This window comes from Pollachius pollachius, assembly GCF_949987615.1.
Source record: "Pollachius pollachius genome assembly, chromosome: 3".
Taxonomy (NCBI): domain Eukaryota; kingdom Metazoa; phylum Chordata; class Actinopteri; order Gadiformes; family Gadidae; genus Pollachius; species Pollachius pollachius.
Window position 1 is genome coordinate 36,025,747 of NC_136936.1, and position 23,456 is coordinate 36,049,202.

The 23,456-nt window shown below is 43.1% G+C and overlaps 1 protein-coding gene across 1 annotated transcript; it reads left to right on the forward strand.

Annotated features, from left to right (window-relative positions):
- The first annotated feature begins 323 nt into the window (after positions 1-323).
- On the forward strand, positions 324-22,928 carry hibch (3-hydroxyisobutyryl-CoA hydrolase). Its single transcript, XM_079731638.1, has 14 exons — positions 324-432; positions 799-841; positions 1,218-1,349; positions 4,527-4,611; positions 5,026-5,106; positions 5,712-5,764; positions 12,110-12,188; positions 16,098-16,243; positions 18,055-18,141; positions 18,355-18,413; positions 18,731-18,812; positions 20,981-21,100; positions 21,385-21,418; positions 22,003-22,928. The coding sequence occupies exons 1-14, from the start codon at positions 401-403 to the stop codon at positions 22,116-22,118; spliced, it is 1,149 nt and encodes a 382-aa protein (XP_079587764.1). The 5' UTR covers positions 324-400; the 3' UTR covers positions 22,119-22,928.
- The last annotated feature ends 528 nt before the right edge of the window (positions 22,929-23,456 follow it).

The window sequence follows — 23,456 nt, forward strand, 5'->3', positions numbered from 1 at the left end:
CTGTAAAGCACTTTGAACTGGCAATTCTGGATAAAGGTGCCATATATAAATGCAACTTTCTGTTATTTTATTATTACTCTCTATAGATAAAGTTTGAATTTCTGAGTATACTTAGGTGTACACCAGTCCTTGCTTAAAACAACGCCAACAATATAGAGATCAACTGTAACAGGTTAGTTTCAACTAGGAAGACAATAATGTAAGAAGTCCCTCCTCTCTCCGATAGATGGCAGTGTGCACATGGCCGTACTCCAGGCTCGATTCTTATTTGCTCGATTGTTCACACGCCCCTCACCGTTGATGTTTGCAATAGCCAATCAGAAGCGAGTGTTTCAGGAAGTGACTGTATCTGTGAGACAGCAGAACAACAAGAAATCAAGTCATAAATTCGAATACAAGCATGATGCCACCAATCATATATACCGCTTACAGGTATGTTTAGTTTCACTTGGTATCGAACGTTTTTCATGCATTTCTCTTCTATGCATGCCCATGCTAAGCTAAGCTTCAAGGCTACATGAAGTTTAAAATGAGATAGGTGGTCTCTCTTTTTGAAGGTTGATAGGGACTGTAAATTGTTAGTAGTAATAATCTGATAATAGACGTTTCACTAAACATACAGCTATGTAACACATTACTGGAGTGCTTTTGATGACTTGACTCAATGCAACAATGCTTCTTCTCAGTCATTTCTATTGCTGCCAAGAAATATAATACTCACAATTATACAATTCTATACATTAAGATAATTTGGCTTTATGTTCTCCAGATAGTTATTTTTATCATGTATTTCTTTAGATTGAGGTCCATCTGTAGACTACAAAGATTACAAGCACACATGGTAAGTGTACCTTTTTTTTTTGCTCTTCCTCCAGTTATTGAGATGATATTCACCTTTGACCTACATTTGTTTATTGTTCACTGTAATCAAGGCAAGGGTGCTTTTGAGGGAGGTAATTGAGTGTTAGTGCTTTATAACACAAGAAAAGCCACAAGGTTACTTAATTTCTTTTACTTTTATTTAGAATAATTTAAATGCAATGTTCAGCAGTGTTGTAAAATGAGCAATTGACGTTTTATTGTAATTTTTGAAATGGGCAAATGAAATGTTTGTATCTACTTAAGTTTTACCTTCCCATCAGATTTAAATGCAGTCATTCTCTGATCTCTCCTCCATATAATTTAACCTTTGCTGTGTGGACTCTATTATGGAGCAGATGTCGAGTGCTTCGGCCCCAGAGGTTCTGCTGGAGAAGGTGGGCCGTGCGGGAGTGATCACCCTGAACCGACCCAAGGCCCTGAATGCCCTCAACCTGACCATGACCCGCCTGCTCTACCCCCAGCTCAAGGTATATAGAAGTCAAAGTTCAAATCCTGCAGTACATAATGTGCGTCTGTAGCCAGAGCTGTTGAAACAAGCTTTCTGACAAGCGCTGATGAACATGTTTGAATTAATTATTGTACTGCACAATAATAGTAATCTGGCCATGGTGTGTTTGTTATAGCCACCCCTGTGGTCTGTGTGTATATGGAAATAAAGCATGGAGTAGATCGGCCAGCATCAGAGAAACATGCTGCACACCAGACGTGGAACTATTATGTGTGTCTTTTAGACCGAGATGCCTCCCCCGAGAGTTTGGCCAAGTGACAGTGATAGCTGTTTATGTCCCACCCTCTGGCAATGACGCACACGCAGCGAGAGATAATCACAAACTACGCTCAGCGCATAGAAACAGATAATCCAGATTCACCTTTATTTATTATGGGGGATTTTAATTCCTGCAGACTGACTAAATCAGTACCAACATTCCAGCAGTATGTTAAATGTGCCACCAGGGGCAAAAATACTCTTGATCTTTGTTGTGGTAATGTGAAAAACACCTACAAAGCAAGGCAAAAACCATAATTGAGCACTGCTGATCACAATGTAATACACCTTATACCTGCCTACAAAACCCAGTTACAACGGGGGGGGGGGGGTGTTGAAGAAAACGGTAAAGCAATGGGACAGCTCATGCACTGAATCTTTGCAGGACTGCTTTGAGAATACTGATTGGCAGGTTTTCACTCAAGCTGACAGTCTGGAGGAAGCCACAGATGTAGCTACAGAATACATCACATTTTGTGAAGAAAACATTTTACCTTCAAAGACAGTTGAAATATTCTCCAACAATAAACCTTGGATTACCAAAGAACTCAAAACGACAATCAATGAAAAGAAAATTGCTTCTAACTCAGGAAACCAAACAGAATCAAAACTGATCCAGGCAAAATTCAACAAACAAATTAGGAAGGCCAAAAGAGTGTACAAGGAAAAAGTGGAAAAGACTTTCCAAGACAGTAACGCCAGGGAAGCATGGAAGGGTGTTAAGACACTGGTCGGCCTCTCCTCCAACTGTAACACAAAATGTCCCACAGATCAAAGCCCAACTGAATTTGCTGAAGATCTCAACCATTTCTACTGCAGATTTGAGCAGAAAGACCTTTCCACAGAGACAGAGCCAACAGATAATTCAGTATCCACAGCAGCATTTGCAGTACAGAGGGAGGACGTAGAGAACGTTTTCAAAGGAGTAAACCCCAGCAAAGCAGCTGGTCCGGACAGGATATCAGGTCGCCTCCTGAAGGCCTGCTGGAGGGAAATCTCAGGAGCTTTCTGTGGGCTCTTCAACTGCTCACTAGCACAGCACTCCGTCCCTGCCCTCAGGAAGTCTTCCATCATCTGTCCAGTACCCAAACACAGCAACCCCACCTGCAATAATGATTTTCGCCCTGTAGCCCTGACATCAATAGTGATGAAGAGTCGAAAGGCTCATTCTTACTAAACTGCAGATGGAGGTGGGTGGCTTTACTGACCCACTTCAATTTGCCTACAGGAAGGACAGAGGGGTTAATGATTCAGTTGTGACACTGCTGCACAATGTCCACATGCACCTGGAGGGACCAGGGAACTTTGCCAGGCTGGTGTTCATTGACTTTTCAAGGGCATTTAATACTGTGCAACCTCACCTCTTGGGCCACAAGTTCCAGAAATTGGGTGTCAGTCCACACCTGACTTTTGGGTCCTTTCCTTCCTCACAGACAGACGACTGCTAGTGAGATTCAACAGCCACTGCAGTAGGCCTGCACGATATATCGTTATAAAATCGCGATCTCCATTTGTCCCTATGTGGATTTAAGTTTTAAATAGCCTTTCTTTTCATGATTTTTTTTTTTTAAGCCTTCATTTACAGGTGTGCGGAATTGGTTCAGTAGTTATAAAAGGTCAGCAATTAAAGACAATAGGCTGCTATATGTACAAAATAAATCAATCCGTTTTTGATACTGCACTTTAATCAGTTTTAAAGGGCCATATGAAACGGAACGTGCTAGAGGTGCCAAAAAACTATGTTTGGTACTGCCCTTTTTTTTTTTGTTGTGAGAAAGAAAATGTGGCAGAGCATCGTGATATCAGTTCTAAGCTAAAAAATCGTGATTCATATTTTTCCCTGAATCCCCGAATATTTTTCCCCGAATTAAATACTCTGACGACACAGTCATCGTGAATACCACCAACTCATTGCAGCAACTGCAGTCTGTGGTGGAAGACTTCTCTCTCTGGTGCAGGGATAACCATCTCACAGTAAACATCTCAAAAAGCAAAGAGATGGTCATAGATTTCAGGCGCTCCTCCACCATCCCCCCTGCTCTTCAGTTAGATGGCCGGATAATCGAGAGACTGGAAGAATACAAATACCTCGGTTCCATTATTGACCTCAAGCTCACCTTCAAAAGTAATACAGACCGCATCTTCAAGAAATGTCAACAACACCTGTACTTTCTTCGGAAGCTACGACGGCTGCAAGTCGACAAGTCAATACTCCAGTCATTTTACATCTGCATCATTCAATCCACCCTCACCTTCAGCATCCTGCCATGGTTTCGTTCCCTGAGTGAGGTGAACAAATGTCCCCGTAACAGGATCATAAAGATGAGTGGGAAGATCATAGGACAGCCACAGACCACTCTCACAGCCATGTATGAAAAACAGGCCGTCAGGAAAAGTAGACTGATCATATCGGACCCCACCCATAACCTCAACAACCAGTACCATCTGCTACCTTCAGGAAGGAGACCCCGTTCCCTGCCCCTAAGAACCAAACGAGCCATGTCCACCTTTGTTCCAGCATCCATCAGGCTGTTGAATGAACAGTAAGCCCCCTCGTACCGCCCAACCCAACCCATCACTTCAGACTTCAACCTATTCACCTTCCACCCACTCACAATCTATTCTCCCTACCCACACCTCCACTCCTACCCACAGGGTGTTTTTTAGCTTTTAAGAATTTATTTATTCTCGTACACGATGACTAACTATTTATTGTTGAAAGATGTCTTGTTTGTATGTGCCTGACCACAAACGAATTCCCTCACGGGAAAAATAAAGTTCTTTGAATTGAATTGAAATTGTACGATTTCTATGATGACGTCTGTCTTCTGTGTTGTAGTTCAATCTGAAGTATGAGTACTGTTGTCTGTTGTTGTAGGAATGGGAGACTGATGAGCAGACGGACATTGTAATCATCAAAGGAGCCGGAGGACGGGCCTTCTGCGCCGGCGGAGACATCATAGGTCACACACACGCACATGCACACACACGCACACACAGCACCCATCCTAATCTACTGGATAGTCTAATTACATGTTTTGGTTAGATTACAGACTGATATAAGATATATTCATCAGTCAACCACCTCAGATGTAATGTCCTTCTCCTTATATTATCCGAGGTGGTGTTATCAGAGACTACCAGCCAACAGTGCACTGGGTTGGATCCCCATTGGCTGTATCCTAATTGGTAGCTGACTAAGAGAAGAGAGATACAAGATACCTCTCACCCCTACTTCACATAAATGACATGTCTCTGAATTGCACTGTAAATCGTTTTGGATTAAAGTGTCAGAACTAATTTCGTGTTACTCGCATGCCATGGATTTCTGAAATCGATCTTGCATTACGTTCCTAACTTGTTATTTCATTTTGCAGCGGTCACGGAAGCAGGAAAGTCAGGAGACCGTCTAGCGCAGGATTTCTTCCGTGAGGAGTATGTTCTGAACAACACTATAGGTAACCGACACCTGCTTATGAACATACTAAAGGTCCTTTTACATTGAACGCAAATACCTGTTGTTTTCCCACGTCATTAACCTAATTACACATCATGGAGCTGAATGGGACTGTTCAATGCCTACTTGCAATGTAGGACATAAATATAGCTTTCTCTTGATAACAAGAAGGTGTGCAGCTGTATCGTAACAGTTTTGTTTTGGATATCAACTTTCTTCAAGAGAGGGATAGCCAACTATTAGTTATGTCATATTTGGGTTGAACCTCAAAAACATCTCCTATATATGGATGCATTAAAGAATGATCATCATAATCCCTTTTGCGAACAGCCATTTGCTACCGTATTGTTTCTTGGATTAAAAAGAAAATGCCATTATAATTGAATCCTTTGAATATAGGATATTTTGGTAAAAAGGTCATTTTGTCATTCTTGCTGGTGCAATTATTATTGGAAAATGCTACAATTTCGTCAATTTTGCATCTTATATTCATTAAGCAGCTAGTGTAAAAACAACTTTTTAGGCTAGATATTACCCTGAATAAAATGAATCGGCTTCAAGTCTGTTATATTATCCTGTGTGCTAAGTGTGTTTTCTATTTCTCAGGAATGTATAAGAAACCCTATATTGCTCTTATTGATGGGATAACCATGGGTGGGGTGAGTATTTTGTATTATATGCTGCTCAAATTGTACCATATATTTTTATACTTTAAAATTTGATTCATGACCTGGACCTTATGAAGGTCCAGGTTATGAATCGCTCACACCCAAAACATGCTCACACTCATGCTTTATTTTACATGTAACAACTTTTTTGGCCTGCGGGTGTCAGCATAGTACTGGATGTCTTTTCCCACTGGTTGTTTATTACCCTCCAGTTGTGAGGTCGGCAACGATTGGTTGAAACGGGATGACAGCTTATGGAGCATGTTGCTGACACTCTCCTATATATTTTTTTCTTCTAACCCTTCACTGTCAGATTGAGCGGAATTTGAATAGGCGTCTTGGTCTGCAAAACCCTGCAGAACTATAGCTCTGATACAAAGACACAGAGCCTGAAATGTGCTGTAAATGTTAAATGTGTGTTCTCTAGTACTTATGTTTGTACGTGTCATGCATACACTGTCCCCCAGATGAGAGTGGATATTTAGCTTCTTCCACTTATCTTAAGAAGAATTTCTCATCCTGGCTGGGGTGACCTTGACTAAGGTCGCAATTCTTCATATTTTATTTTCAGGCACATTGTCAGAAGAAAGGGCATTTGATGGCAAAGGGTTATTTACGGTGAATGTGTGTGCATGTTTTGGCCTTTTGACACATTGAAGGGGGATGATGAGGATGATGAGGATGATGGACGAGGAGCCTGTGTGAGTCATCAAGTTGGGGGGGGGGGGACAGAAAAGCTCCACCCTTGGCGCAAATCCAACAATAATTTGTGCTGGGCACTTTATTATCTTGACGAGGGGCGGGGGGGTTTCTAAGGGGACATATTATCTTGATGTCCCCTTAGAAACAGACAATCACGCGCACGCAAACACGCACACAGGCATGAGACAAAGTGCATGAGACAATTGGAGAGAGGGGGGAATTATGGAGCAAAATCTGTAAATGACAAACGGCTGGATTTATGATGTATGGCTTAGGGTCATCAGCTGATAATGGCTACATGCCGTCATTATTGGACCAAAAGATAAATCAGAGCTTATAAAAGACTCTGCATACAGTTTAATGGGTAAACCCTATCATTAGAAAGACCCACGTATAGTAAGGCAGTGAAAATAAATTTACTTTTTGTTTCACTGACCAAGCTGTACTCCAATTCTCAGATGTTAAGGATGTGCATGTATAAATGGTAATTGGACTGCATTTATATAGCGCTTTTCTAACCAGTGGCCACTCAAAGTGCTTTACAACATTGCCTCACATTCCCCCATTCATGCACACATTCACACACCGACGGCAGAATCAACCACGCAGGGCGACAGCCAGCTCATCGGGAGCAGTTAGGGTGAGGTGTCTTGCTCAGGGACACCACGACACTCCGGGGAGCCGGGGATCAAACTAGCAACCATCCGGTTACCAGCCTTCTGCTCTACCTCCTGAACCACATGCCTCTCCCTCTATACATGCTCATTTATATAGGGAGTGATCTGCACACATATGGAGCTAACATTTTATCCTACATATTAAACATAATTATTGAGGGGAAATAAGAGCATGACATTAAAGTGTGTGTGTCTTGTTAGCTGCACTGCGTGTTTGTTATTAAACCAAACATTGGGTGGGGGGTTAGGGGGGGGGGTCCAGGTCCTCCAGACAGCGGCCGGCCGGACTGCACCATCTGGGCTTGGCCGTCTGCAGCGCAGACAGTGTTTTCCCACGGGTTGGTGCTCTATACGTCAGAGCTAGCTGTCCTTCAGGGTGAGGGTTGGAGCTGGTGTTTTACACAACGGCTTGTCTTTTGTGCAGTAGATACTCTTGGCAGTACAGTATCATGTAGCCAACTTGGATGAAAGCTATTTAGCTTTCATCCAAACAGACTTACTGTGAAGTAGACGTCATTAAGGAGCGGGGGGGGGGGGAGGTTAGACATATTACCGGAGGATATTTCCAGGAAGGCTGCAGACATGAGGGATCAAACCCGGTACCCTTAGGCGGCGAGTCAAACAGTATCCCCCCCCCCCCACCCACCTCCAGAGTAATTTACTTTCAAGGCTTGGCACTCTATATATATACGACTGAGAAAAGTTGTGTGTGTGTGTGTGTGTGTGTGTGTGTGTGTCTGTGTCTGTGTGTGTGTGTGTGTCTTTGTGTCTGTATTTGAAGTTAATCTCAATTTAGATTCATATCATAAACTAATAACATCCTGGCAACCCCATCTGTTTATGTGGGAACAAGCAAGGACACTCACAGGCTGCCGGACCTGTGCTCTGGTGCAGGGAGCTCTGTAGCACATTATGCAATGTTGTTTACTGTAGCAGTACTGTTTTCTTAATGGCATATGTCTTCCCACCTGACAACCTGTCCCACCAGGGAATGTCTCCCTCAATATACTATAAGGCACATATTGACAAATAGCCTGCGCAAGAAACCTTAGCCCAAATGTCCTGGTTGTTGTTCACTGGCAGTAAATGGTTATGATCTGCAGCAGAGAAGAGCAGCTGTTTGCACTTCTGCTATAAGAAGCACACAATAGGCTATTTCGCACTAAGTCAATACATTACTGACATTAAATCATCAGCGTTCTTATAACTATATACCCCGCTAGCGTTTAGAATGAAGGCGGCCCAATGTGGACAATGGCCTCTTTTAGACTTGGAGAGGGGGCCTCTACCAATAAGCCTGACCAGAATAGGGAATAGAGCAGATAAATGTCCAGGGAGGCGGGGCCGAGCGGCCCATCCCACCAGCCCGGATGTGGTAGGGCGAAAGACCCCAGAAGGTCTATTCTTCTCTGTAATGTAGTCCTCCAAATGCAAAGGCCGTAAAAATGTTGATCTATATCACTGTACGTCAAGTCTCTACTGGGAGACGCAGCTGAGGCCAACCCCAGGGCAGATCTGTGGGGGGCGGTTCTACTTCTGAGTGGCTTTCTCATTTTGTACGTATTTGTATGAGCTTATCCATCGTTTAATGGGACTGACTAGGAAGAGAGACCAGGAACAGGGTGGAAGGACAAAAGAAGAGATGGAGTGACATATAACACATTTTGGCAGGTTGTAATCACTAAGCACTCATGTAGCCTCATGTTAGCTCACGAGGGATAAAGTCTGCAGGCTCTGGATTTGTCTTTTTGTATGTATGTCAAATGTATGGATGTCTCCTCTCAAATCAAACTGATCATAATTATTTATTATTTTTGACTGAATTGAATTTACATATTTCGATATAGATAGATAGATAGATAGATAGATAGATAGATATTGACAAAACCATGTCGGCCTTGCTCAAAACTTGAATAACCAATAGGAAGATTTTCTTTGCTTTCCCATCGGATCTCCAAACACTCATAGTGGGACCACGTCTCTTTATAACAACAAGAGACCAGAATAGACGGCTTGGGGCTTTTCTCTCTGAGACTTGGCATACAAGCTGCAGGCAATTGATTGGCAATTTGTCCTGGGTTTGTTAAGATTTGTAATATCGACTTCCCAGGAGAATCGAGAGCTGTTCTGGTTGGCTCATGTCCACCGTGACCAATGGGAAGATGGAAGATGAGGCCAAAATAGACACAGATGGGGATTGTATGTGTCTCTCGCTGTCTATTATCCCAAAGTTAAAAGTTCTCATCTTCTGGGATCTTTGTAGCTTACGCCCTCTTAAGCAGATCCACTATACCCATCTGAATCGTCTGATGGTGTATTCCACGCAGAATCTCATCACCATTCTTGGAATTATAAAGCATGATTTATTGGTAAATATGTCAACAGGATGGTGGATCCAGTTGTATGGTTCTACATAGTCTACTGTGGACCCGGTCTTATATGGAGGTTGGCACAGGACTTGTCGTGGTCTGCATGGTACCACTGCCTGTATGGTCAAGATCTTCCAGAGGAATGTCAGATTCAGCCTTCCATCAACCCCAAGCACATCCTAACTCTGTTTGCTTTGAGTAATGTGTTATAGTGCCTTCTCCGTCCTAAGGCCTGGCTTTGTTTAGCACTTTGCTCATTTATCTTCCCCATCCGCCCTCTGGTCTGTTGATTTATTATTCTGTTTTTCGCTGCTTCCCCCTTTTTTGTTTTTTTGTGACCGATACTAGACACTGATAGTCGTCTCTCGTAAATACCAAATATCGTCCGTGCAGGATATAGACACAATCCCAGGCTTGGAAGAAGACAATCAGATCTGTGTTGAACATTCAGGAAAGAGTCGCTTCGCTTTGCTTACATTTCAACAGTTGACCTAAAACGTAATCTTTAACCGACCTGTGGCTGACTGCATGATGGGACCGATTTGTGGACAAGTTATATCTTTGAGATGCTAAAGAAAGATAGTAGTGGTTTACCTTCTGATCATCTCCTGCCCACCCCCCATCACTGTGTGTATCGTAGCATGACATAACATGAATCCAAAGAAGAAAATGTAAAAGTCGTTCTATTCCCCTGTGCTGGTGATTTTGTGACTCTATTCAGAAACTGGCCTCTTACAATAATGAAGAAGCCATTATCACCTTCATAATGACTTTATTCACTATCCTAAAACAACCACAGTGTCTTTATGAAACCAGAACATACAACACCAAGCCTAGAGTCTTGTGTGTGAGTCGTGATATGAGCGTATTCTCCAACACCTCTTGTTTGGAGTGTACTTGCATGCATATGTTTATGAGTGTGTGTGTGTGCGTGCATGCATGTGCTTGTGTCTGAGTAGAGTTAACCACCGATAGGATGCATCATCACGCCCTGCCACACTGAGCGCCTGCTGGATTTCTGACCTTCTATGCGTCCTCTAAGCATAGGGAGCGGAATGGGCTCTCTGTTGCAGAGCTCTGACTCACACCAGGCCTCACGCAGTAGTGGACCAGAATGACGGTGTGGTCCCAAAAACAGGTTGTGGTGCTGGTGGTGGCTGTGTGTGGTGTAATGCCTGAAGGTTAAATCCTGGAGGTTTTTGGGACAAAAGTAGCTGTTCACTGGTTTGTAATCCCCTTGGTGTACCAGATTGTCAGATGACCTTAACATACTTTAAGTGCCCCTATTGTTGCAGTGCCCGGGGTAGGCTGATCTATCCATCATACTTCTGGGTCGGGTTCCCTTGCCTTTAAATAGTATTTTCCACCGTAATGTGTTGCACTTGGACCAGTACATTCATCCGTCAGTTCTTCTGGTCGTTAAGATGACACAGAAGTGCGAACCTTTGGACGTTTTCTTGGCTCATGCTCCACACACCGGACCCTGTTCATTAGAAAAATCAATGCAGATTGAATTATTTTATAGTCAGGCTGCCGCAATAGCCAGTCCTATCTGATCCATCCCATCCACCTTTTTCCGGCCAATTTTGTGAATACACCATTTTGGATGGGAATTATTCTAAAATAGTTTTACAATTCAAATGCATGGATTGCCCTTGTTTTCTCCCTCGCTCAAATCCAATTAATAACTGCTTGACTTTATACGGTTATCAGATTTTTATTGGAAATATACTTTTTTAAACTTGTAAAAGTTGACTTACCTCCTGTAGGAAGCAGGAGCCAAGCAGGTGCCAGGGCACAGCATTCATAAGTTGCCTTGGACACAGCTTCCTCTACTCTGTTGTTTTTGCCCTTTAGCTGGTTCCACCTCATCCCCTGCCTCATGCTTTATGATGGTGAGGATGAATCATCGGCTGGTAGGGGAGCGAGCAGGTGATTTAGCATGTTGCTCGTCCCCGTCCATCCATCCATCACTGAGGTCAAGCTGTTGGACGGTATTGACGTAACCAGCGCCTGACCCGTCGGCCCTGCCTTGAAGTGTGTGTGTGTGTGTGTGTGTGTGTGTGTGTGTGTGTGTGTGTGTGTGTGTGTGTGTGTGTGTGTGTGTGTGTGTGTGTGTGTGTGTGTGTGTGTGTTATAATCTCATTCAAGGTCATGATCACAGTGATTCCGTGATGAACGACACATGTGTGTCTCCACCGGGCAGCAGTCTCCCCTGTCCGGCCGTGGTCGTGGGCTGGGTGCACTTTTGACGACCCTTTATTTTTCCTAAACACAGAGCACAAACTCCACGGTTGTCGTTCACCTTTTTCTTTTATGCACAGAGGTATGGCAGATTGTTGTTCCTATGGCAACCGTGCAGGCTGTGTCTCCTCTGTCTGTCGCGCAAATGAACATTCCCTGGCACTGTCTCATGAGTCGAAGGTATCGTCCAGCCAGTTCTCCTTATGACCGATCGACCACACACACACACACACACACACACACACACACACACACACACACACACACACAGAAACACACACTGAGACACACAGAGAAACACACACACACACACACAGCTGACTCCTCCTCTCCTCTGTCTGCAGGGCGTTGGTCTGTCTGTGCACGGCCGGTTCCGGGTGGCTACAGAGAAGACTGTGTTCGCAATGCCAGAGACGGCCATCGGTGAGCGCACGCACACACACACCCACACATGCAAGCCTATAGAAACACATGCATACATCCATATGCAGTGTATACACACACACAAATTCACTCATACATGTGCAAATAAATATACAAACACATACACACACAGGGGTCCATGTCTGTTGCCATCACTGGCAGTTGGGGTTCAGCTCATCTATTATGTATGAGAAAGTGCACTCATAATCACATGCACTGCCGACCATTGCCATTGAATATAACTAGAGTTTTCGCGCGCACGTTGCGCTCGCTCAACCTGTAGTTGTAATTAAATCCATAGCAATAATATGGAAACCCCAGTCGATAATGTAACCAATTTCTGAGCGCATACTATAATAACTTATTGCCTATAATGTAACGACGTTAAACATTCGTTCACCACAAATGACTCTTAAAAGCAATGCCAACATTTTAATTTTTTTTAACCATTCAGCGAACAAAAGGCAACAGGCTGATTATCATTTAGGGGGCCACTCAATGACATGCAGAAGCTTCATCAAGACGCCCACTGAAGTGGTGTGAGAAATACAGACTTTCTACTCCTCATTCACATATAAGGTAATTTACATTTCCTACAGAGAAAATACTACCTCAGGGGTAGTATTATTCAGGAGATTTTCAGGGTACAAATGTCAGGATATGTTGTTCACACATACGGCCCACCAGGAGAATATCAGGATTTACACGTGTGTCTGAAAGCAGCTAGTGTGTGAGCATTTGATTACATTTTAAAAATAGTCAATTTATGGTAACGACAACAATTATTTAATAGCTTTTACTGTTATTCAGGGATGAAAAGTGCATTGACATTTTAAAATGCAAGGCAACTACTATTGGTTAGTTGAAAGTAATAATCATCATTGAGATGAAACATCTCTTCCAGTGTCCTGGCCAAGACATGCAGCAGTAGCCTACAGTCACACATAGTATACACACAAAACATAATAACAAAAAATAAAACAACTGAAACAGTCCACAGGGGGGAATGGGGATATCAATATCGCAAGACATTGCGATCTTACCTGGGCGCGTGTGTCGATGGCGGAGCCGTTATGTTTAAAAACATAACGTCTTACCTGGGCGAGTGTTGCTGCGGTGTGTGCGCGTGCGTGTGTGGTCTTACCTGTGCGTGTGTCGATGGCGGAGCCGTTATGTTTAAGGGCGAGTGTTGCTGCGGTTTGTGCGTGTGAGTGTGTGTTCTTACCTGCGTGTGGGTCGATGGCTGAGCCGTTATGTATGAAAACATAACGTCTTACCTTTATATTTATCATGCTGCCCTGTATTGTTTGTTTATTTGCATCTTGTTGTTGTTTAATATGAGGGCAGGAGCCAGGCTGTTTAAACAATGGGTCCTGCACTGAGGGATCTTAGGCAAAAATATTGTGGTTGAACCTGTGCTCTGTCAAAGCAGATCAACCTTAAGAATTTGAGGACCATTGATGCTCAATAGATCGATTTTAATGGATTTTGGTGCCGTGATTAAAAATGTACCCGAGTTCCTTAATTTTGATATTATATTTGCGATATATTGCAATAAGCTGAAGCCGAATTGCATTGAAAATGTGAGGATTGCAACACACAGTTGCATTGCAATTACTCAACACATTTTTACAACCCGACGTCTGTGTTGCAAATCAATGAATTCCTCAACTGAGGTGCATTGCCTCCAATGAACGACCAAGCCATATTTTGCTGGTTTAGCTAATTCCCCATCAAGGGCAGTTTATGGACCAATCTCTGGCGAATCACACAGCTAATTATAGTCTGCTCTATATGTTATGTTCTTCCTCTAGGAACAAACAATTTTGTGATGGCCAATTTATTTTGGGAAACACCAATGCCTAGGGCCAAGGGGCAACACAGTAGGAATCAAGTGTAATTGATTCATGACTCACCTTCAATTTTGCACCAAAGGAAGTTCAGCAAGGAACATTAAGGGAGCATCTAAAGATAAAATGAGGCAGGGATTCAGAGTGAAACAATCGGTTAAACAGGGGCGGTATAGTCTATTGAATAGAATACTATAAAACAAATCGCTCAAACAAGGGCAGTATAGTATTAGTACTATTGAATAGACTCTATTCAATAGACTATGCTGCCCCTGTCTTACCAATTTGTTTTATTCTGAGAGGATCTCTACAGGTTAGGCTTCCTGGTTACTATGTCTGGGAATAAGGCGCCTGAACCAATGTGTTCTATTAGTTAAGGCGCTTTACCCTTTTGCACCAAAGACTAAAGGTGCTTTACTCCCAGACAGAGTCACCAGGAAGCCTAACCTGTAGAGATCCCAAGAGCAAGATGCTCCAGGGATTCTCTCCTTAATGACCTGTCTGAATTCACAGTCAGTGGATGGTAAATATTAATACTTGGCTTCTCTCTAGTTCTGCTATCACTAGTTGTCTTTATTTAAGCGTTCGTGCTCCCATGACTTTCCATGAATGCTAGCTGGGAGATATTGGTGTAATCACGATTGCTGTTATTAACGTCCCCTTGTTAAGGCTGGGGAGTCTGTCATTATGGGAGCCGTCATATAAAGAGGTATCGAGTTGATGATAACTGTTGTTCCATTTTTATTCCATTCATCTTGTGAAAATTAATACGACTGGAAAAAAAGGGCACAGTATTAGAATACTGTGTTTAATACTTAGAATACAGGCTAAGGTTGTATGTATCTTCCACTCCAATATCATTCATTTATTTTGCTTGTTTGTGTTCTTTTCACATTGTTCTTTTTTGCTGTAAAATGGATCCAGGTAATTCATCACACAGTTAATGTCCCCTTCCTTCCAGTAAGTGTCTATTAAATCCCCTGAACATGGATAATGGATATGGGAAGTGCTCCTTCTGAATTTTTGATGAGTTTTCAAGGCTTTGCCAGAATATTCTCAGAAACTATATATTACATAATCTGAACGTAATTAAAAACCACACTAACGGGTTTCCCACATCGATTTTGGGAGTTGTTGAGCCAAATTGTATTCAAAAGCCCTGAGATCGAGACATGGTCATAGTCATCCTGTGTCATCTTGTGTCTCTCTATCTCAGATGAACAAAAGTGAGCAGACAACCCACTTACATATGGACATGTGTACACACACACACACACACACACACACACACACACACACACACACACACACACACACACACACACACACACACACACACACACACACACAGGGGGACATGAATATTGGAGAGAGGGGCATTATGCAGCATCTTTTTTAACCCATTGAACCCTTGGATTAAAAGATTTAACCCGGCCCTTCCACGTTTGCCATAATCTGACACATTTATGATATTACATTTCTGCATAGAACAAGGTCATCCCGTTTAATCTGTACTCTGTTCTTCCCAGCACAATCCCGTACCCCGCCTTGACACGCACGGATCATCCAGCGTCGTTAAATGGCATGCTCTGTTCGAGTGTCGATAGAACGTCCACTATTATGTCTTACAATTATTGGTAAACCACTAACAGATTAGCGCTGATGGGAGATTTGTTGAAAGCTTTTAAATAGTCAAAGGGTTTGGATGTTGACGGTTACTCTGGTGGCTGAACGTGGTTTAAGTTGATGCACAGCGGGGGGGCGGGTGGGGAGATTGGGTCACACTGGCCTACATTATGTTATCTCATCATCATGTCATTTGACATCACTGAAATACCTGCTGAAACACCCGGTTTGACTAGTTGTTGTGGTCAGTTCCCTCTGACCAAGTAGCAGCTGTTTACCACTCAATATATTTATTTAACTATATTGTATAACTATCTCTGTATACCTATGAAATGATTTCTCTTTCAGGAAATAAACTAAATGACTGCACAGTGTAACTTTGTTTTAAAAAGGTGTGTGTGTGTGTGTGTGTGTGTGTGTGTGTTTCTAATAGGACTCTTCCCTGATGTGGGAGGGGGGTACTTCCTGCCCAGGCTCCAGGGGAAGCTGGGTATGTTCCTGGCCCTCACAGGCTTCCGTCTGAAGGGCCGTGATGTGCAGCGCGCCGGCGTGGCCAGTCACTTTGTGGAGTCGCAAAAGGTAACAGAGTTTGCTACCCTACTGGGATCCTCGGGATGTCGTTTTCGGGTGCTCGTAACACCAAGTGATATTTGTCTCTACTGCCATCGTAATCTTTAACTTTGTAAATAGTCTAAATGCACTTACTAGTCACTTACTAATGCTTTACTAGTCGTGTTGCCCTTTGCCCCCTGTTATGTGTAATGTGATCTCCTGCCTCAACAACCTGTGTCTTTAATTGTTGTTGGTGTGGTGGTGGATATTCCTTCTAGAGGACACCTTGATCAAAAGCGACTCATAACACCAGCAGTGCATACATTCTTAGCATGGTTGTCCCCGGTGGGAAGCGAACCCCAGCAGTATTAATGCCATTTAGTTTATAATTGTATGAATATGATTTAGAAACCTTTCTTCCTCTCAGCTCAAGGGTGTTTGGAGGAGAGGGTGTGTTGGTGGTAGCGGGGTGGGGGGGATGTGACAGTGCTGAGTCACTGCATGTCCGCCCTAGGCTACCAGTGTGTAGTTGAACCACCATGGAGGATTTGGCCAGAGGGCAGCTGCTGTTCATCTTTGTGTGGGTGGGGGGATGGGGGGGGGGGCGTTTGTGTTTTGGAGCTGTTTTGAGGATGGAGAAAAACAATTGGGAAATGTTAACGTTAGCGGCAGTGCATATAAATAATGCTGTTGGAACAAATTAACTCTGCCCATTTTGTCCTCTTCTGAAGACTGAGAAGTTCCACTTTTAAAAACTGACAATATTTATTATATTTATTGAAGAAGATATTTAAAGGAGCTATAAGCAACAAATGTACTGTACTTTATCATTAAATGACAACAATGTCATCAGAGATTTTGGAAACATGCCAAGTGCTGGCTTCTCTCTCAAAACAATAGTATCCTTTAAACATTTAAAACATTTATCCTTTAAAAAAATTCTCCTTCAGAAAGCTTGTTATTGTTTTGGCCTGTGTGTAATGATGCGGTATATGGTACCTAGGATTGCAATGTATGAAACACGGAAACCGCAGCCATGGAAGCAAGCAACAAACTGGATCAACTGAAACTGAACTTGTTTCTAATCAACCTAAGAAGCCTTGCACTCTTTCGTAATAGCTCTGTGAACCAGGGCCACGCTGAAACACGGGTTAATCTTGGAGCTGCATGGGAATGATAGCGACAGCTTAGAGCCAGAGGGATTTCAAGACAGATGCCACATGAGCTGGCAAATTGCAAACGTTCACTTTAGATGAACAACTGAACTAGTGGCTGCTTGTCATCGTCAAAATAAAAGAGTTGCACTCGTCTCAAAATATAATGTTGTTGTGCTCGGCTCGTCTTGAGCTCCTGACCATTCAGTGACCTCAACCTGGCAACCCGCGTGAGCGTTTTGGGGAGGGGGGGGCGGCTGAAGTCAACTCTCCAATACTGTGAATTCGGACTGCATTACCCATTTTAAATGCTCTGTGTCAATGTTACATATTGTACCCTTTTAAAGCTTGGTAAGGTCATTTATTTTACAAGCCACTTTCTTAAGTTGGTTGAAACTCTCATTCGCAAACAAATCACATATGTGAAATATACCCGTTCAATCGTTACATTTGGGCCAAATGTTATTATTGGAGGGCCTACCTGTCTTGTCTACCTACCTTCCCTTTAACCTATGCATCCTGAAATCATCAACCATAAGAAAAAACTTCAGAACTCAACAACTAAAGTACTTGAAATTGACTTCCTAGAAGAACAGAGGTATTAATTCCAAGGTGGCTCTTCTAATGAGACGCAAAGCTGGGGTGTTCTCATGGGGTTCATCTCAGGTCACTGCTTGTTAACAGATGTCTGCCCTGGAGATGGACTTGGTTGGTCTGAGATCTCCCTCTAATGAAGACGTGTCCAAGCTGCTGCAGTCCTACCAGACGCAGGTAACCATGTTTTTGGGAGTTCACTGCATCCATCTGGTTCACTTGGTGTGCGTGCGTGCAAGTGCAAAGCTTTCTTGGTTTCTATTTGTTGGGACTGATTTCATTCTGAAAGGGTGGCGGGTCCTTGGAAACATTACATCACTCCAAATATCGCTGTATTAGCTAGGCATGTGTGACATATAGGATAATGTTGGCCTTATTTTCTTAAAACAGAGCGGCCTGGATGCAGAGAAGCCATTTGTGCTGCAGCCGCACTTGCAAGACATAAACAGGTTTGCTTTGAAGCTGCTCTGCATTTTACACTAAGTACCAAAACACCAAATGTTCTGACCTACATCATGCACACAAGTCATGGACTTGGATTGGAAGAAGTGAAGTATGAAATAAAGAAAATCAGTCACTCTTTATTTTCTGGTACAATTATACTTCTTAGGTGATTTTGATTGGTCATTTATTCTGGAAGTCGTGTGTATTTATGCTAACCTTCATCTCTCCACTCCTCTCCTCTCCTCTCCTCTCCTCTCCACCCCTCTCCTCTCCTCTCCACCCTCTCCTCTCCTCTCCACCCCTCTCCTCTCCTCTCCTCCAGACTGTTCAGTGCAGGCAGTGTGGAGGGCATCCTGCAGAACCTCAATACAGACAACTCTGCATTTGCCAAGAAGCAGGCTGAGGTAGGCCCACTGTGCTGAATCATGAACACAACCATTGGCACTATTTCATCGGCTGATACCACACAGGGATCTTTTTTTACCGTTTGGATTCCCACTCACAGGAACAAAAAGACTGGAAACAGTGTTGACAGGCTGGTACTTTTTCGCATCTCCTATGAAGGGATTTAGCCGACACTTTTAGCTAACATTGATATTTCTCTAGATACATGTTATTAAGGAGCAGTTAGGAGTGTGGGCATCTTGTGCAAGGATGCCTACAGGTAGAATAAGCACATTGGGATTTGAACCCAACCTTTTGAATGGGAGTCAAACACCCTGCAGCGTCTCATCCAGTAGCTTCAAGGTACAGCAAATCCATCCTCGACCATAGACCCTAAACAGTAGGTGTTAGTAATGAGTAATTGGCCGGCCATTTAAGCGCTAAGTGGGGATAGCATTTTGTCTTGTTAGCAGATGGGAAGGCAAACCCATGAGCCTATGAGGGACTTTCATTTGAAAGGCCACGCTAACATTTAAGTGGCGGTGAACCCAAAATCTTTTTAATTGCGTCTCAGTGCCTTTAAGTATTCTTTTGACATTTCGATGGAGGGACACCTGAAGCAAGACGTGTGGATGTGGGGCGCTCTGTCTGGGCAGTGGATGATGATGATAAATCGCCGCTTCCAAGAAAAGGTTATGCTTCTCGAACATTAATGAAAAAGTATCACAAAGTGGCCATAGGCTGTAACCATGGGGATAACATGCCCCCTCCTTCATAGAACTTTGCTCCCAAAACATTGCTGTTAATCTCCTAGTGTTTGAACCCCAGCGGGGTCAGTGGGTTCACTTACACTTTGAGCCAGAAGTGTAGTTTGCGTGGACGAGTGCAAACATGCTCTTTATTTCTTCATCCTACATGTACCCACTGTGTGGATTAGCTGTGTGGTCCCAGTGATATTGACCTTAATCAGGCCCAGATGGTCCCAATGGGATTAGGCCAGTAAAGAACAGTAGGAATAAAACCCTTCCTGGTGTTTGGAGCAGGCCCTGGGTTTACCGTGGTGTTCTCCTCTGGGCCTCAAACCTTTTACGTCACCTTTCCCCCTGCCCTACATAGCCTTCCTCTCTCCTTTGCTCTGGCTCTCTTGTTCAATTCAATTCAAATGACTTTATTGGCATCTGAAACATATATTTGCATTGTCTAAGCACATTAGAAGTAAAAAGTGACATCAAAACAATGTATTGCATGTAAATGCTAGCAAATACAAAATGTATATACAGTATGAAATATTCTGTGTGATGGTAAAATGTATAAAACACTACTTGTGTTTGAAGCAAAGTGCATTCTGTCTCTCTCTTTCTTTTCTCTCTCCCTCTTCCTCTCCCCCTTCCTCTTCCTACCTCCAGTCCACAGAATGGTAAACATTGAGATCCCAGGGACCGATCTCTGTTCATGGGAGCTCTGGGCAGAATGATAATGACCATATTAATAGCTGCAGTACAGAGGTCAAACGCTGCCTCTGTCCAAATGTTTTAAATATGAGTGACGTTCCCTGTGATTGTACTATTTGGATACTCTTTCAAAACTAGATTTTGAAATAATACAATATTTTATGTTGATATTGATACGCCCTTAAAAGCAGGATAGTGTAGCAGTTGGTGTGTTTGATTCCCATCTCAAAGATTCCCTAACCCCTACTACTCCTAACAATGTGCTTTGTATAAATAGTGGTGTGACCCACGGATTTCCCAGTGCATTCAACGTTTATGACAGCGATATACACTATACGGTCAATATTTATGCTGTCTTTGTTGCTTCATGGTTTGCATGGTTATGGGTACATTTCAACCTAAATGGATTTTCACACATATGAATTATTAATAGTTTGTATTTATGGTCGTTCATAGTATTGTCTCGATTTAGGACGGGGAGGGAAACTGAAGACTGTAACTACCAAATTGCCGCCTTCTTGTTTACTCTCCCCTATAAACTATTAATTTATCTCACACTTTTATCCAAAACAACTTTCTTTTTTAAATTGCAGATAATGTCATCCATGGGCGGGTCGAGGTTAGGCTTCTTTCTAACAGGCAGACTCCAGTCTTTTCCTCAGGCATTTGTGCATGGGTTAATAAGAAGAATTCTTAATATAAATGATCCAAAGCATGTTGTGTATCCCTCACTCCAGACCCTGGGCCGGATGTCTCCCACGTCCCTGAAGATCACCTTCAGGCAGCTGGAGCAGGGGGCTGCTATGAGCCTGCAGAACGTGCTGGTCATGGAGTACCGCTTATGCCAAGCCTGCATGGTAATGTATACACTCTTATTCACATCCAAATACTGTTTAGGTATTCGTGTTTATTTCTGAATAAGTAATAAAAATAGACTATATATGACTAATTATTAGTAATATGCAAATGGCTTGTGTAATGTACTTTAGCTACCTTGTGTTAACCTCAAGAGTGTGCAGGAACATTTCTCTGTAGGGTATTAACATGGACCTGATACTATTGAGGTCAATCGTGTGTTGAGTCTCACACACACACACACACACACACCTACCCCTCACTGCTATCTTTCCTTATTCTCCAGAGGGGCAAGGACTTCTACGAGGGTGTACGATCAGGTAAGTTGACCTTCTTTCTCAACTGTCCCACATTGCCGACTCCATCCTTCTCATAGTGTTGTACTCTGTAGCACACCAGTAAATGACAACCAGTCAAACATATTTTTATAGTCAGGTTTAAGCCTTAATGAGCCTCACAGGCACCCACCAGCCTCCTAGACCTCTAAACTGTGAGGAGAAACTATAACTTGATAATAATAATGTACAACAACATTAAAACAATAAAGAACATGAGTGATGCAACAGGATAAACCAATGCAACCCATTTTTTTGTTTTTATCACAACAAGCATAAAAAGCAGTCTACCCAAAATAAAAAATGCATCTAAAATGGAACAAGGGGGTTCTGAAAGGTTGATACTGATCATTTCTGTGTCCACAAATTCAAATCAATAGGGATTGTTTCTTTGTGTCTGCCAATACTCAATAAATAACAATAGGTTCTGCGTGTGTTTCTTCACCGATATATATCAATAATGATCCTCTCTTAGTTTGTCCACCGATACTAATCCATGACCATGGTTTCCATGTGTCCGGGCAACAAAATGTATCCCTAACGACGGTATCCTCGCTTGTGTCCCTCAGTGCTGATCGACAAGGACCACAGCCCCCGGTGGAGCCCGGCGTCGCTTGCTGAGGTGTCGGACCACAGCGTGGACCAGTGCTTCTCCCCCCTGGGAGAGAGGGACCTCCGCCTCTGAAGGCTCTCTCTCTCTCTCTCTCTCTCTCTCTCTCTCTCTCTCTCTCTCTCTCTCTCTCTCTCTCTCTCTCTCTCTCACTCTCTCGGTCACCATGGCAACCGGACCAGACGGCCCACCCATGTGGCCCGTTTGGTCGGATGGAACAGCTGCACCTCCTCTCATCTGTCCCCTTCCCTCCTCGCCACTCCCCTATTCTTGGAACAGCCGACCAGGCACGTCTCCGTCACTCCACCACTCCAAACAGTGTCCCACTGAATACTGAATACCCCAGTTTTTACAGTGGGGTATTCTGTACAAATATGTTCTCTTTCCTCTGTTTTTGCTCCCTGCTCTACCTGCCGATTGCTGCAACATGTTACAGAGGGGTGCAAAGGAAAACGTAACTTTCTGTTGAAGTGAAATTCAGTTGAGGCCGTTTTTTTTTTGTCTATTGTTTTATCGTGCAGAAGAGAACGGAGAGAGAAAGAGAGGGAGAAAATATCATGTACAGAGGAGAGATGCTGGATAGCTTGAACAGGGATAAGTGCCTTTTGGATCCAATTGGATCTCGTGGTTCGGGAGCTAATCAAGCCCAACACTGCAGTAGTGTATTACCATTAGGGGGTGGGAAATAGTGGGGTGTGGTGGACACACTCATGTTCACTAACGGTGAATATATCCAGTAACTACTGGTTCTGAATGTCTTTACCGTGGTTGAGGTAGATTAAATGTTATGTTTCACAACTTAAACTCACCTGTAAAGAATAACAAGTTGTTTGTTTTGCGATTTCTGAAGTGATTTTAGTTTTTATTAAACTCTTTGAATTAAAATATTTTAGTGTCAAAGTCCCAAAGACTAGCCTCTTCATGTTGAGTTATCATTTTCATAAGTCTAATATGTGATGAGTTATAAGTTATTAAGTTATTGCTACACTTTATGCAAGCCAACCTGTATACTTCCTGAAGTAAATCCTTTTTCCTTTAGCCATCATATTCATCACACTTTGAGCAGGGACTTATTTTAAATATGTCTTCGGAGCATAAGTTACTGTTGACTTGAGCAAGGTCTTAACTCGACAAAGCCCCGTCTCAGATTCCCAGACGGACTAAGGTAGCCATCTCTTCTAAAGTGCGTACCATATTTAATCTGAGTGTACTTGAATTGTTAAACACTCATTTGTGCCCACTTTTCCCTGTCCTCCAGAGTCTGTGGCCAAATGACTTTGCTCCGAGCCCAGCCCCCAATATTCGGGAACACAGGGCCGCAGTAAACATCAGCTAATGGTCTGAGTGTTTGTCTTGGCATCACAGAACATAATTTATGGTGGCGGTTTGGCCCTTAAACAAACGGCCAGGTGT

Coding starts and splice junctions, on each gene's coding strand:
- hibch (XM_079731638.1), top strand. CDS start 401: ATGATGCCACCAATCATATATACCGCTTACAG. Junction 433..798: donor ATCATATATACCGCTTACAG/GTATGTTTAGTT, acceptor GTATTTCTTTAG/ATTGAGGTCCATCTGTAGAC. Junction 16,244..18,054: donor ACTTTGTGGAGTCGCAAAAG/GTAACAGAGTTT, acceptor GCTTGTTAACAG/ATGTCTGCCCTGGAGATGGA.